The 17,481-nt window shown below is 38.2% G+C and overlaps 1 protein-coding gene across 2 annotated transcripts in view; it reads left to right on the top strand.

Moving 5' to 3' along the window:
- The window catches only part of WASF3 (WASP family member 3), a 269,443-nt gene that overhangs the window by 123,618 nt on the left and 128,344 nt on the right, over positions 1-17,481 (top strand). For both annotated transcript variants that reach the window (XM_053708495.1, XM_053708496.1), the window contains one exon: positions 8,360-8,494. In XM_053708495.1, coding sequence (XP_053564470.1) covers positions 8,360-8,494 — 135 coding nt within the window. The remainder of the gene's footprint in view (positions 1-8,359; positions 8,495-17,481) is intronic.

Raw genomic sequence — 17,481 nt, 5'->3', positions numbered from 1 at the left:
CTAGCAAAAAGCCAGAGTGAGAGTCTGGAGAAGCATACAGATCCCAACCTAAGGTACAGACTTTAAAGGGGGCGCTGTGATAGCGGGAGAGTGTGTGGTGTTTCAGAATTAAAAAAAAAAAAGAAAGAAAACCTCCTCACTTAAAGCTAAGCCGGTCACGGAGGGCAGGGGAGGGTATCATAACAGTAAAGCCTTTTGAAATATGCTGGACTATGAGAATCTATCTAATATACGAGCCATAAGACAACAGTCCCTAAAAATGGAAAGGTTACGTATATTAATCGTACGATTTCTGAAAGAGAGCCCTATGTTGTGGGAGAAGAGGCTGTAAAGTTGGAAACTTTATGCTGTGTCTGGTTCCTGCCGTATTCTGTCTTTTCATGCTTATACGTGCTTGTAAGAAAACGCTAAGGCTAGAACAGATCAGTGGAACTGTTAGGGTAGAAATCTGCAGTTGGACTGATATATAGTCAAAAAGGGAAGGAAAGGAGAAAAGAAGGAGGGAAGAAAAAAAAAGTAAAGATACAGAAAGCCCAAGATCTGGAGATAAAAGGAGGACTAAGAATAAAATCTCCCAATCATATATATATGGACTAAGAGAGCAGAAATTAGTCAAAGCTAACATTGTGGCAATTGTCTACGGTCACAGCTTATGCACCGCTTACTGTCAGTAACCTTTATGTATGCTGGCAAGGAAAGTTTCTATTTACAGTATCTTGTGACATTTTCTAGGTGGTGATAAAACTCATCAGGGGTGATAGAACCCTTTAGTTATTGTTTTGATGGCTATTAATGGAATGTTATTGTTGCACTGTATAAACTAAAGTAAACTCAGTGTTAAAGGAAAAAGATACCGAGATTTCAGGGATTTGGTTAACACAGTTAGGGAACAGGGCACCAAGACCTATAATAATTACTCTCTTGGCCGAAACCACCACTCATACAGCGAAAGAAAGATAGAGAGTGCTGTTCTATTGGGACAAAGTATTGATCCCACTATTTTTGTTATAAACTGCAGGGGAATGTCTGTGTTGATGGCTATCAATAGAATTAAATTGTCGTACTGTACAAACTAAAGTAAATCCAGTGTTAAAAGGAAAAGATTCTGAGGGTTCAGGGATCTGGTTAGCATAGCTAGGGTACAGGGCACCAAGGTACACAATAAACAATCTTAAAGCTGAAATTATTACTCACACAGAGAAAGAAAGATAGAGAGCGCCGAGAGGACTGGGGCAGAGTACTGTCCTTATCATTTCGGCTACAAGTCGCGGGGGAGCGTGAACAGTTTTCACAGTCACAGGGTGGGAGGAGACATAGCGAGACAGCTTGAACGGTCAGCTTATTTAGGTATTTTTTTTTTTTTTTTTTTTTTTTTTTTTGTCACCCAATAAATTACACAGACATTTGAAGCCTCACTTAGATTTCACAGTGGGACTGTAGGGCGAGAAGGGAGAAGGGGGAATAAGGGGAAAACACACACCAGTAAAGCAGATTACACTGGCAACCAATGTTGCAATAACACTTTAGGCACCAATAGGTAAGATTAGTACAAAGTAGACTCCCCCCGTCAGTCACCGGTCAGTAGTAGCCCCGGCACCCAGCAGGCTGAATTAGTGGAAACTGTGTCCAAATAAAAATCTAAATTTTCAGGGTTTAGGTTCTGCAGAACATTGGCTTAAAAATTATATTGTTATACAGAACGACTGTAAGGTATTGTAGCTTGGCCTGTTGGCATGAAAGTATGTAATAACCCCTGTTCTCCGATATAATTTATTTCTCGGTTAACTAGTGGAGTGGTAGCTAGCAAGTTGATGGTGAAGGGTCTTGAGTTCCTGAAACTGAGTGTAAATAAATTAAAATAGACCACACAAAATTACATCAGAAGGGAGGGCAGAGAAGGGGAGAATACATAAAAAAGTTAGAATATCTTTTCCCCACTCAGCAGTGAACATATTATAGCCATTTCCAGAGAGAGGTGCTATTAGTCTCGATGGATAAATACATGGCAAGCACTAAAAATAAGTCCCCGGCCATGCCCCCAAAGAAGGACAGGAAGCAGAGATTAGGACTAGAAGTAAGCAGCGAGGTTAACCCAGAAAGTCCGCTGGTAAATCAGGACACACAAATGACTATAAATCAATTAGCGGATCTTTTACTTCCACAGTTTGAATTGGTGAAAAAAGATATTGCAGGCTTATCGCAGGAGATCAGGCAGTTTTCAGTCAGAATGGCAGAAATAGAGTCCAGGGTTTCAGAAGCAGAAGATAAGCTTAACATTCAAGACATAAATATGAAGGAAAATACCGATAAAATTAAGGCACTTTTGTTAAAGGTGGAAGATCTGGAGGATAGATCCCGCCGAAACAATGTTAGGGTAGTCGGTCTTCCAGAAAGTAGGGAGTTTCAGGACCTTTTAAAATTCGCGGCAGATACACTCCCCAGGTTATTAGGGATTCAGTCAGATAGAGACACATTCCAGGTAGAACGGGCACATAGGGTAGGAAGTATCAGGACCAATATAGATGGAAATACACGTCCCAGGATGGTTTTAATTAGATACCTGAACTTTCAGGATAAGATCAGCATAATGCAACATTTTAGGAAACTACAGACACTAACAATCGAAGGAAAGAATGTTCTGTTATTTCAGGACTTTTCGTTCGAGACTGCCTCCAGAAGGAAAGCCATGGCTCCATTCTGTTCAGGGTTGATCAGAGCTGGGCTTAAAGCAGCTCTGATCTACCCTGCCAAAATAACAGTTTTAACCATGGAAGGGAGAGTAGTGTTAAACTCAGTAAAAGAAGCACAGGATTTTTGCCAGGAGAATAACATAGAAGTCCAAACACGCATTAGCAGGCCATTAGGACATTAAAGGCAATGAGAATGTTCATAATTTTTAAATAAAGGCAATGAGAATGCTCATAAATTTTAAAACCTCAAGAGGGGATCCACATATTGTGAGGGCATTGAAGACTAGAAGATTTCCTCAAAAGGGAAAGATAGTTATCATAATGGTGGGTTACAGGAAGGGGGGGGAATGGGCGGTTTCTTGTGGGAGTCTTATCTTGCTCTTTTCTTCTTTCTTTTTTTCCTCCCCTTTTGTGTTTTTTTTTTTTTTTTTTTTTTTTTTTTTTTTTTTTTTTTTTTTTTGCTCTCCACTTTCTTATTTTTTTCTTATTTCTCTTTTCTTTTTTTTCTCCTTTCTTTCTTTCTATTCTTTTCTTATTTTATTTTTTTTCTCTTTTCTCCTTAGATTAAAATGTCAGACCCTTTAAAATTAGTGTCCTGGAATGTGGGGGGCATAACCTCCCCCATTAAGAGGAAAAATGTCTTGAGGTTATTAAAAAGTGAGAAGGCAGACATTATTTTTATGCAGGAATTACACCTAAAGGACCATGAAATAGCAAAACTGAAAGTTAATTGGGTGGCAGAAATTGTCGCCACTCCCTGTAACAGGCGTAAGAGAGGTGTGGCCATTATCATAAATAAAAAGGTTAACTACAAAATCCTCAGTCAAGAGTGTGATCAGCTGGGTAGATTTATAGTCCTCCAGATGCAGATAGAGGGCATCTGTTGGACCTTCTGCAATATTTATGCCCCTAACAAACTTGAGAAAAACTTTTGGCAAAAAATCCAGCAGAAACTTATTCCACACTTGGAACAGAACTTGATTATAGCCGGTGATATGAATCTCACGTTATACCCAGAGGTGGATAGGTCCAGAGTTAGAGGCTCTCAGATAAATAATAGAGAAGCGAAATTTTTCAGGAATTATATCAAGACGCTAAAATTAAATGACATTTGGCGCCAACAACATCCGGATGCCCGGATATTTTCATGTGAATCTAAGGCTCATAAAAGTTTTTCCCGTATTGATCTGTTCCTAATAAGTCAGCAAGTAGCTAAGCGTCCAATTGAAACTCACATAGCAGACATATTGTTATCTGACCACGCTATTATAAGCTTGCGGGTCTGGCCAGATAAGCGGACTGGAAGTCCTGGGAACTCGTTCCACTTTCCGGCCTATATGAGTCAAAATATACAGTTTTCTAATTGGTTAAACAGAAAGTGGTTAGAATATTGTGACCTGAACAAAGGTTACAATGATAAAACAGAAACCTTTTGGGAAGCAGGGAAAGCCGTCATGCGTGGAGAAATCAAGGGATACATGGTCAAGTTAACACGCAAATTGAAAGCTAGAGAGCTACAAGTGGCCAATCAGCTTAGGAACGCATATAATAGATATCTTCGCTCTCCAAATTCAGTTACATGGAGCGGATACATCTCTGCTAAAAATGTAAGGGAAGATTTTCTCAGGGAGAAATGGGCAGGGGAAGATCTCAAAGCAAGGGCTAAGTTTCAAGGATATCAGGGGGTTGCAGCCAAACATCTGGTTAAACTAACAAAGTTCAGACAAAAGAAAAATACCATAGCAACAATAAAAACTGGTAATAAGGTAATCACGCAAGCGACAGAGATCAGGGAGGCATTCTATAAATACTTTCATAACATATATACCAGCAGTGGAATTGATGAAAAAGCCAAGGCAAAATTTTGGGAAAAAATCAGACTACCCAATATATCTGCAGGGGATCTAGAACAAATTAATGCGGCCATAACAGAGCCAGAAATTGCCAGTGTAATATTAAAGTGCAAATCTGGAAAAGCAGCAGGCCCTGACGGTCTTCCGATCGAATACTATAAAACTCTATCAGCCACAATTGGCATCACATTAAAGAAGCTTTTTAATGATTATTTCCTATCACAGGCCTTAAAGTCTCCTTACTTCACTGACTCAATTGTCACTTTGATATACAAGAAAGGTAAAAAGCCAGAGGATCTAGCGGCATATCGCCCAATCTCCCTGTTAAACCAGGACTATAAAATCCTGATGTCAATTATTGCAGATAGATTAAAGAGAGTCATAGGCAAATTGATACACACAGACCAGACTGGCTTTATCCCGAACAGGAACTCTGTTCGAAACATGAGAAGAGTATTGACAGCGGTGGACCATTTTCACCATGTCGGCCAGCAGAGCCGAAGGGAAGGGCATAATAATAAGGAAAAAGATTTTGCCTTAATTACCATAGATGCTGAAAAAGCTTTCGATTCCATTGAATGGAATCACCTTATAACCTCCCTCGAAAACTTTGGTTTTTCGGGTCATTTGGTCGATATGGTGAGAATGGTCTATAGGAAACCCAGGTCACAGCTTTTAGTGAATGGGGATTTAACGCAATATATTACTTTACAAAAAGGAACCCGTCAGGGTTGCCCACTATCCCCGCTCCTATTTGACCTCGCCCTAGAGCCTTTGGCAGTATATCTACGTCAGACAATACAACCAGTCCAGATTGGTAGGGAGACTCTACTCATCTCACTATATGCCGACGACATATTACTTTTCTTACAAGACACGGTAAATTCCATCCCAAATGTTTTGGATATTATCACAGAGTACAGCACATTCTCTGGTTATAAAATTAATCCCAAGAAATCAGAGCTACTATGGGTCAACAAAACAAGGCAAAGTCATAATTATATTTTTAAGGAGGTAAAGGCTATTAATTATCTAGGGATTAAGATCTCTAGAAATCCCAGGGACTGGTATCAATTAAACTTCAAGGAATTCTTTGATAAAATCCAAGCCAATCTAAATAAATGGAATCTACTTTTCCTGTCAATCTCGGCCAGATGTATGATCATTAAGACAATCATATTTCCTAAAATTCTATTTTTTTTGCAAAATTTACCTCTCCTTGTGACAAGGAAAGACATAGTTAAATATAATAAAGCTTGCTCTTTCTTTATTTGGGGGAAGAAAACACCAAGAATCTCTATAGATAAAATGAGTAATTCTAAAACATATGCGGGATTCGCTATTCCAAATATTAAATATTACAATTTAATAGCATTAGCTAAATTTGGAATAGACTGGCTCACTAACTCAGACTACGTAACATATTACAAGCTAGACGCGGAGCTGATTAGACCTTTCAGCCCCCTTGCTATGCTACATTGTCCATATAGGAAGCTGCCCCAGAATGTAGATAGCATGTTAACATTTGCTAATATTATTAAAGGATGGCAGTTATACTGCTCTTTGGTGGGACAGGAATTTCGCGTGTCCCCATACTTACCGATTATCGGGTGTGTGGATTTCCCAGCAGGCTTCAATCACAAAGTATTTTTTGATTGGAAGGAAAAAGGTTTAACCTATTTTTCACAACTAAAAGATGAAAGGGATGGTCAAACACGTACTTTCCAGAGCCTTATAGAACAATATCACCTTCCAACTAATAATTTCTATGCATATCTGCAGGCACGCCATTATATCGAAAAAGCAAATAGAGAAGTGGTAACTGATTGGGGACTGGCCCAATTAATGTCGGGCTTAAAATTATATCAAGCGGGGAAACGGTCAATTTCTTGGTGGTATCAAAAAATACTGACAAATAAGGGCCTGGAGCATATAGACCTGATTAACCCCTTAAGGACCAGCGACGTACCCTGTATGTCGCTGGCCTTTTTTTGGGACTTGATTGTTTTATAGTGCGGTCTTGCCACCAGCGTTGAGACTGCTCTATTCCACAAAGCCTGCTGGAGGGAGTGCATTAATAGCGTGTTCTTGCTAGACTTGTGCTATTATGTCCTGAAAAAACCCTTAACGACCAGTGACATACAGGGTACATTGTGGTCATTAAGGGGTTAAGGGAAAATTTAATAAATATTTTGAATGGCTACAAGGAGAGGATATATTAAAAAGTATTGAACTTACAGCCGAGGCGACCTCATGTATTAGCTGGAGAGAATCTCAATGCAAAATTATAAATAATTTTTATCTAACTCCAGCCAGAATGGCTAGATGGGGGGAGCCAAAGACAGGGAGCTGTTTTAAGTGCACCCACATAGGAGCAGACCTCCTACACTGTATCTGGAGCTGCCCAAAAGTCAGACAATACTGGGCCAAGGCCCAGTATTGGCTGAACCGCCATCTTCAGAGCAAAATTGAGCTGCAGGCAGAACACATTTTTTTTCTTAAGAAGTTGGATACCACGGGGGACAGACAACTGGTTAATTTAGTCATACTGGTAGCCCGCAGTTTGCTCTTTAAAAAATGGAGACAACGAGAAACCCCCTGTATGGGGGAGGTCACCAACACCATCAAAGCGCAGATGCTCGTAGAAAGGCAGAATCTCAGGGTAGACTCAGAAAAGCAGTTCAAGAATTACTTTAAAAAATGGGGAAGTCTGATCAGCTCCTGGTCATCAGAGCAGCAGGGCTACTTCCTAAAGCCTTTCCAGAATGCCACGCCATTTTTAAATCTAATTGTAGCTGGGGTACTGCCTAGGTCATGGTTATTAGAAAGGGCCAGTGCTACATAAGGGTAGCGCTTCTCTTTTTTTTTTTTTTTTTTCTTTCGTTTTCTCCTCTTCTTCTTTTTTCTTTCTTTCCACCGCCACGCTTTTCTCCCACCCCTCCCTTCCCCCCCTTCCCTCTTCCCTCTATGCTTCAATGTTTCAGTGCTATGAGCCCCCGGGACGTTTCATGGTGGTGAGACACTTGGATTCCCATCAAAGCATAAATCTAATTGTATATAAACTAGCACTGTTTTCTTTTTTTTCACAAAAGGGAGGTTCAGAATAAGTGGTTTTTTCTTTCTTTTTTTTTCATCTCTTGGGTAGATACTTAATCCCGGTGAGGGAGTTAAAAACCATGTTATTTATGATTTAAAAATCTGCTGTGATATGAATGTATCTACAAAGATTTATCTTGACGAATTGATTATGTTGTTTTATATCCTGAAATTCAATAAAAAATAATTTAAAAAAAAAAAAAAAAAAAAAAAAAAAAAGTGCACAGTTGTAAATGTAGGGGTGAGGGCGTCCATCCCCTCAGGTATCTGAAAGGAATTTCTACCTACTGCAGTGATCAGTGTACATCTATCTACCCTCTAGTACTCATATGGTTCTGCTCTGAGTGTGAACACATTGATTTTAAGTGAGAGGTAGGATTCTGTTTAAAAGTAAAATGCTCAATACAAACGAACATCTCATTTTTACATAGACTATCCATTTTTTTTTATTTCAAATGTATTTACTTTGCATTTTATATCCACAAATAAACTGTGTTGTGTCCAGGTATGGAAAATTCATAATTCTTATATTATATACTATTTTTTTTTTCCTAGTCTGAATCCTAAATAAATGTGTGGCTTGCTAATCAATATTCCATCTGGTTATAAAATATATGCTGATGTGGCAAACCATGTTTAATTTGCAGAATGTGTCCCCCCCCCCCCCCAAATAAATTAGTTGATTGGTAATAAGTCAATGTGTGTTTGTTTCTTTTGCAGGCAAACATGCTGAAGACATATTTGGTGAGTTGTTTAACGAGGCAAATGTTTTTTACATCAGAGCAAATTCTCTTCAAGACCGAATTGATCGCCTTGCTGTCAAAGTCACCCAGCTGGATTCAACAGTGGAAGAGGGTGGGTATCTGCATGAAACCACTGTATTGGAAGTAATGCCTAAAAAAAAAAAAAGCTACAATTAATTACTCAGAAATTGCTGTCTCTTAGCTGGAGTCCTATTTTGTCTTTCCAAGATGCAGCATGCGCCTGATGTATCAGACTAATTGGCAGGGGGCATATTGTTACTACTGTTATGTCAATATGATGTTTGAAAGCCAGCATGGATTGATTTTACTGTCTGAATAGCTGCAGTCCTGCCCACGCTAGTGTCGAGATAACAAATTTGGATGTTAAGTGGAATTCATCTTCATTATATCTCTGTATTAAGTATTGCATTATAGTAATGGTAATGTCTCTGTTTCTCTGTACTGGCTTGATATTGTTCATTACTGGGGGTATATATTGCCTTGGGCTAAGTCTCAGAAATCTTCATGAGTTATTTTCTTCCCTATATATAATAGTCACATTCATCTCCTTCCTTCATGAATCAGTTATTTTTCTGCCTATTTCTTGTATGGTGGTGTAGGGCTGTAGCTTTTTTTCTACCCTGCTGTGTTTTTTAATTTAATTTTTTCAGGCTCCTTACATATTTTACTGGGACCTTCCTCTCTGTGGGTGAGATCTTTGGGTGTCATCCCAGATTGAACTATCATAGTTTATTTTTTTCTTTCAGACAGATTCATTTCCAAGAGCTTTTGTGTTTTCAGGGAATTCAAAGATATTATAATGCAAAGCTATGCATAGGGATAACATAACTGGATTTTAAACTAACTTGACATCTTGTTTCGTTGTCTGGTTTCAATATGACTTTTTGCAGATAAATTTCCGACTTAGTGATAGTAAATTCAAAAGGGTTTCTTACTGGCAATCATTCTAAATCTAAAAATGAAAATGAGTTTCATTGATTAAAGATTTCAGACTTACTATAATAATCTCTGTCAAACTGCTCTAATTCTATAGCACGGTCCGGCAGCCCTGACACTAACAGCTTTTTTTTCTTCTTCCTATGACGTTTTCCATATTTGTGGCATTTTAGTATGTTTGAGTGTTTTAAAAAAAAAAAGGGAACATTTGTGCATGCGTTCTCAACGTCATGCTTCTCAGCGTTCAAGCAAATGTATTGAATGTCAGCATCGATTCATGCATCATTAGAGAATGCGTGGGACCGCTCTCTAACATTGCACTGCAAAATCAAGGATGTAGGAGGGGGAACTTAAGAATGCCGGTGTTCTATCGAGAACTCCTATACATCGAGAACTCCAATCTGACGTCACTTCCGGTGATTTCACACATCTGATTGGTCCGTGTCTCAGTCAGTGACAAGATTCACAACCAATCAGATGGGCAATGTAATCGTCTATCTTCACTATCTATTTTGCCTCCACCTGGGGGGGTTCAAGTAAACCTCATTCCCCAAGGTTTACTTGGGGTGTATGCCAGAGGATCGGCGGTGTGTCCCCCAGGACAGGCAAGAACAGATACTGAAAATAGAACTCACCAGAAGTGGCGTCACATTGGAGTTTTCGAGGAATTGGAGTTCTCGACAGAACACCTGAATAGAATCGTAAGTATTTATATATCTAAATAAATTGGATATATGAAAAAAAAGTTAGCAACTATAACATATATATATATACATATTAACAGAATCCATTATCAAAAAGTATAAAAATTACCATCACTTTAAAGCTTCAGCAACAAAAACATAATTTATGTAAGAACTTGCCTGATAAATTTATTTATTTCATATTGGCAAGAGTCCATGAGCTAGTGACGTATGGGATATGCAATCCTACCAGGAGGGGCAAAGTTTCCCAAACCTCAAAATACCTATAAATACACCCCTCACCACACCCACAATTCAGTTTAACGAATAGCCAAGTAGTGGGGTGATAAAGGAGTAAAAAGCATCAAAAAAGGAATTTGGAAATAATTGTGCTTTAAACAAACAATCATAACCAGCATAAAAAGGGTGGGTCTCATGGACTCTTGTTAATATGAAAGAAATGAATTTATCAGGTAAGTTCTTACATAAATTATGTTTTCTTTCATGTAATTGGCAAGAGTCCATGAGCTAGTGATGTATGGGATAGTAATACCCAAGATGTGGAACTCCACAGAAGAGTCACTAGAGAGGGAGGGATAAAAATAATAACAGCCATTTTCCGCTGAAAAAAATTAATCCACAACCCAAAATATAAGTTTATTCTCATAAATGAAAAGAAAAAACTTAAACATCAGCAGAAGAATCAAATTGAAACAGCTGCCTGAAGAACTTTTCTACCAAAAACTGCTTCCGAGGAAGCAAATATATCAAAACGGTAGAATTTAGTAAATGTATGCAAAGAAGACCAAGTTGTTGCTTTGCAAATCTGATCAACTGAAGCTTTATTCTTAAAAGTCCTCGAAGTGGAGATTGATCTAGTAGAATGAGCTGTAATTCTCTGAGGCGGGGCCTGACCCAACTCCAAATAAGCCTGACGAATCAAAAGCTTTAACCAGGATCCCAAGGAAATGGCAGAAGCTTTCTGACCTTTTTTTAGGACCAGAAAAGACAACAAATAGACTAGAAGTCTTCCTGAAATCTTTAGTAGCTTCAACATAATATTTCAAAGCTCTTACAACATCCAAAAAATGTAAGGATCTCTCTAAAGAATTCTTAGGATTAAGACACAACGAAGGAACAACAATTTCTCTATTAATGTTGTTAGAATTCACAAACTTAGGTAGAAATTGAAATGAAGTCCGCAAAACTGCCTTATCCTGATGGAAAATAATAAAAGGAGATTTACAAGAAAGAGCAGATAATTCGAAAAACTCCTCTAGCAGAAGAGATGGCCAAAAGGAACAACAATTTCCAACAAAGTAGTTTAATGTCCAAAGAATGCATAGGCTAAAACGGAGGAGCCTGTAAAGCCTAAAAAAACAAATTAAGACTCCGAGGAGGAGAGATTGATTTAATGACAGGCTTGAAGCCTGCACAAAACAATGAATATCAGGAAGCTTAGCAATCTTTCTGTGAAATAAAACAGAAAGAGCAGATATTTGTCCCTTCAAGGAACTTGCAGACAAACCTTTTTCCAAACCATCCTGAAGAAACTGTAAAATTCTAGGAATTCTAAAAGAATGCCAGGAAAATATATGAGAAGAACACCATGAAGTATTAGTCTTCCAAACTCGATAATAAATCTTCCTAGAAACAGATTTACGAGCCTATAACATAGTATTAATCACTGTGTCAGAGAAACCTCTATGACTAAGCACTAGGTGTTCAATTTCTATACCTTCAAATTTAATGATTTGAGATTCTGATGGAAAAACGGACCTTGCGACAGAAGGTCTGGTCTTAAAGGAAGTGGCCAAGGTTGGCAACTGGAAATCCGAACAAGATCCGCATACCAAAACCTGTGAGGCCATGCTGGAGCTACCAGCAACACAAACAAATGTTACATGATGATCTTGGAGATCACTCTTGGAAGAAGAACTGGAGGCGGGAAAATATAAGCAGGTTGGTAACACCAAGGAACTGCTAACGTGTCCACCGCCTCCGCCTGAGGATCCCTGGACAGGTACCTGGGTAGTTTCTTGTTTAGATGGGAAGCTGTAAGATCTATATCTGGAAGACCCCATATCTGAACAATTTGAGAAAACACATCTGGATGGAGCGACCACTCCCCCGGATGTAAAGTCTGACGGCTGAGATAATCCGCTTCCTAATTGTCTACACCTGGGATATGAACTGCAGAAATTAGACAGGAGCTGGATTCTGACCAAGAAAGTATCAGAGATACTTCTTTCATAGTTTGGGGACTGTGAGTCCCACCCTAATGATTGACATATGCCACAGTTGTGATATTGTCTGTCTGAAAACAAATGAACGGTTCTCTCTTTAACAGAGGCCACACCTGAAGAGCCCTGAAAATAGCACGGAGTTCTAAAATATTTAATCTATCTGGAAACCTAAAAAGGTGATTCTTGTCTGAGGAATCAAGGAACTTTTTGGTAATTTGATCCTCCAACCATGTCTTTGAAGAAACAACACTAGTTAATTTGTGTGAGATTCTGCAGAATGTAAAGACTGAGCTGGTACCAAGGTATCGTCCAAATAAGAATCACCACAATACCCCATTCTCTGATTACAGAGAGTAAGGCACCGAGAACCTTTGAAACAATTCTTGGAGCTGTCGCTAGGCCAAATGGAAGAGCGACAAATTGGTAATGCTTGTCTAGAAAAGAGAATCTCAGAAACTGATAGTGGTCTTGATGAATCAGAATGTGAAGATATGCATCCTGTAAGTCTATCGTGGACATATAATGACCTTGCTGAACAAAAGGCAGAATAGTCCTTATAGTCACCATTTTGAAAGTTGGTACTCTTACAAAACGATAAAAAATTTTCAGATCCAGAACTGGCCTGAATGAATTTTCTTTCTTTGGGACAATGAATAGATTTGAATAAAACCCCAGACCCTGTTCCTGAAACGGAACTGGTATGATTACCCCTGAAAGCTCCAGGTCTGAAACACACTTCAGAAAAGCCTGAGCCTTAACTGGATTTGCTGGGATGCATGAGAGAGAAAAAATATTCTCACAGGAAGTCTCACTCTGAATCCTATTCGGTACCCTTGAGAGACAATACTCTGAATCCATTGATTTTGGACAGAATCTGCCCAAATGCTTTGGAAGAATCTGAATCTGCCCCCTACCAGCTGAGCTGGAATGAGGGCCGCACCTTCATGCAGACTTGAGGACTGGCTTTGGTTTCTTAAACGGCTTGGATTTATTCCAACTTGAAGAAGATTTTCAATTGGAACCAGATTCTTTGGGGGAAGGATTGGGTTTCTGTTCCTTATTTTGTCGAAAGGAACGAAAACGGTTAGAAGCTTTAGATTATCCTTAGGCAAGAAAACTCCCTTCCCCCAGTGACAGTTGAAATAATTGAATCCAACTGAGAACCAAATAAATTATTACCTTGGAAAGAAAGAGATAGTAATCTAGATTTAGATATCATGTCAGCATTCCAATATTTAAGCCACAAAGCTCTTCTAGCTAAAATAGTTAAAGACATAAATTTAACATCAATTTTGATATCAAAAATGGCATCACAGATAAAATGATTAGTATGTTGAAGCAAGCGAACAATGCTAGACAAATCAGGATCTGTTTCCTGTTGCGCTAAACTTTCCAACCAAAAAGTTGATGCAGCTGCAACATCAGCCATAGAAATGGCAGGCCTGAGAAGATAGCCAGACTATAAATAAGCTTTCCTTAGATAAGATTCAAGTTTCCAATCTAATAGGTCCTAAAAGGAAGTACTATCTTCTATAGGAATAGTAGTACGTTTGTCGAGTATAAATAGCCCCATCAACTCTGGGGATCTTTTTCCAAAACTCCAAACTAACTGCTGGCAAAGGATACAATTTTTTAAACCTTGAAGAAGGGATAAAAGAAGTACCAGGCCTATTCCATTCCTTAGAAACCATATCAGAAAAAGCATCAGGAACTGGAAAAACTTCTGGAGTAACCACAGGAGGTTTATAAACAGAGTTTAAACGTTTACTAGTTTTAACATCAAGAGGACTAGTTTCCTCAATATCCAATGTATTCCACACCTCTTTTGACAAGGAACGAATATACTCCATTTTAAATAAATAAGTAGATTTGTCAGTGTCAATATCTGAGGTAGGATCTTCTAAATCAGATAGATCCTCATCAGAGGAGGATAATTCAGTATGTTGTCGGTCATTTGAAAATTCATCAACTTTATGAGAAGTTTTGAAAGACCTTTTACGTTTATTAGAAGGTGGGATAGCAGACAAAGCCTTCTGAATCGCATCAGCAATAAAATCTTTTATATTCACAGGGATATCATGTACATTAGATGTTGAAGGAACAACAGGCATTGTACTATTACTGATGGATACATTCTCTGCATGTAAAAGCTTATCATGACAACTATTACATACCACAGCTGGAGATATAATCTCCACAAATTTACAATAGATACACTTAGCTTTGGTAGAACTGTTATCAGGCAGCAGGGTTCCAACAGTGGTTTCTGAGACAGGATCAGATTGAGACATCTTGCAAATGTAAGAGGAAAAAACAACATATAAAGCAAAATGATCAATTTCCTTATATGGCAGTTTCAGGAATGGGAAAAAATGCAAACAGCATAGCCCTCTGACATAGAGAAAGGCAAGAGGCACATAGGAATGGGGTTTTAAATAATGAAATTATTTGGTGCCAAGTATGACGCACAACGCAAAATGAAAATGTATTGGCGCTAACAACATCCGGAAATGACACACTTGCGTCATTGCAGACGCACCTTGGACAAGGAACTCGGCGTCAACTAAGACACCAGAAATGACGAACTTGCGTCACAGGACGTACCTTCATGCCAAAAAAATTCTCGCGCCAATAATGACGCAATAAACGTCAGCATTTTGCGCCTCGCAAGCCTAATTTTGCCCGTGAAAAAGCAGTCAATTTGAAAAAAAGACTAAACACCAGGTAAAAATATTTTCCTAAATATGTTTTTTCCCAAATATGAAACTGAATAGTCTGCAAAAGGTAATATACATAAACCTGACTCATGGCAAATATAATTACAATACATATATTTAGAACTTTATATTAATACATAAAGTGCCAAACCACTGTCTTAAGTGTCTTAAGTAATGAAAACCTACTTACTGAAAGACACCCATCCACATATAGCAGATAGCTAAACCAGTACTGAAACAGTTATCAGTAGAGGTAATGGAATGAGAGTATGTCGATCTGAAAAAGGGAGGTAGGAGATGAATCTCTACAACCGATAACAGAGAACCTATGAAATAGATTTCCTGCAAGGAAAACCATTACATTGAATAGGTGATACTCCCTTCACATCCCTCTGACATGCACTGTACTCTGAGAGGAATCGGGCTTCAAAATGCTGAATTGTGGGTGTGGTGAGGGGTGTATTTATAGGCATTTTGAGGTTTGGGAAACTTTGCCCCTCCTGCTAGGCTTGTATAGCCCATACGTCACTAGCTCATGGACTCTTGCCAATTACATGGAAGAAAGTATTCTGCAACCTATTGAACTGGCTGTATGGCAGGCTGGCATGTAACCTAAAGATGTCTCTGAAACCAACAGATATGGTGTCTTCAACATTTTTAATGTTTTTAAAATTAAAGCTGAGTAGCGTGTTTTCTGGCAAGGTGCTTCAATCTATTGTTAGGATTTTTATAGTCGTATGTTATCATTGTGCATGACGTCTGTTATCAAAATGTTCTGTATACTAAGTAAGGTAAACTGAGAATTTTCTGCATATATGTTTGTTTCCCTTGAATTTTTGCAGAAGAGGGATGACCTTACTGTTTTAGAGGAAATATAGAAGGTGTAGCTATTGTTTTAAAAGCTGATATTATTCAATTCATAACTACATACTCTCTGAATCTATCTGAATCATGATAGATTATTCTTGACTTTACTGTCCCTTTTAAGTTTTACATTGATAGACTACATTGTTTTTGAAGTTAATGAGTTCATCAATAATTATATCAGTTTTACACATCATTGTTCACATGCTTTAAACATGGTTTTGTGCACTGTGGTTTATTTGATGCTTAAGGGAAGTGTTGAGATAATTCTGTTGACACCATTACTGTTTCATACCTACTGTTTAACAGCTTCTTTTTTTAATCTTCCTTTGGTTAGTATACTATTCTTTCCAGTTGCCAGCTGTTTGTAGGGATGCATTATTAACAGCTTACATTGCCTGTCTCCATATCTCCTTGTTTAGCTGGATTTCATAAAATGTGTATAGACTGATGAAGATATTCATTTGGAATGTGAACATTCAAGTATACCTACTTTATTCATTGATGTGTAGTTTGTTGATCCTACAGATGCAGATATTTGTAAAGAACCTTATTTCTTTGACCTGTTTGTACTTTCAGATATTAAGGCTGTTAAAAGTAATATACCCTTCATATTCATCAGCTTCCTTCTTCAACAGCTGCTTTTAATTTGGTATGTATCTGGGGTCCTACTACCTTGCTAGAGGTATTCCAGGTTGAAAAAGCCAAGAAGCATTTACAGATTCCTGATAGACTGACTCGGCTATATCCAGTTACATAATTGGTTGCTAAATATATGGATCACCCTTCTTAAATTGATGCCACAATCACACTACATATATTAATAATACTTTTCCTTGTGTGTATAATTCTGGTCTATGTCTTAATCATAGTGATAAGAAAATGAAGTCTGCTAATCTTAAAAGAAGCTTCATGATTTGTTTTTATATTCTCAACTGTTGGTTATGTCAGTTCGTATAGCCTCTGTATGCTGGTCAGATGACTTACAGAAAGCTCTCCTATCAGTTAAAAAAATATCAAGGCCTGATGGTTCTGATAGAATTTATCAACCGTATGTTTTCTTTTCTAGCTGAAACCACAGCAGATCTGAAAATATATGATGCTAAAAGCGTAGCTGCAGCTAATATTGATAGGGCAGTGCTCAGTTGGCATCACTGGGTGGAGAACGCTGGGTTTAAAGCTAATATTTGTGGTTTATCTTTTCAATCTTCTTTGTTAAACAATACCCAGGCTCTAAGAAGAAACTCACGGTTTTTATCCCTACTCCTTTTAGCAGCTTTCCAATGCTCTTCCATTTACTTTATATTCAGAGAGAGCTTTTGCTTGCAGAAGTGGAGGTCTGAAACTCAAATGAACCATGGCTGCATCCTCCGTTTTCATGCTGATGTTACTACTTCAGACTGTGCCAGTAGGAAAACATCTATCCTTTTTCTGAAGTTGTTTTCAGCCTTCATGAAACATACTTGGGAACTGAATGTTAATAGGTAAAAGATATATCATTGGATTGAAGAAGATTTCTGCCAAGTAATTGTCATGTCTCTAGTACCCACAGATCATATGCAACAGATGATCCTTCATGATTGTGTTCTATTGCTCCTCAGTCTCAAAGCAATCCAGAAAGTTGCTCCTTTT

The sequence above is a fragment of the Bombina bombina genome, chromosome 3, assembly GCF_027579735.1.
Source record: "Bombina bombina isolate aBomBom1 chromosome 3, aBomBom1.pri, whole genome shotgun sequence".
Lineage (NCBI taxonomy): Eukaryota > Metazoa > Chordata > Amphibia > Anura > Bombinatoridae > Bombina > Bombina bombina.
The sequence above is the reverse complement of the archived record's forward strand: the minus strand, read 5'-3'. Positions and strand labels throughout refer to the sequence as shown.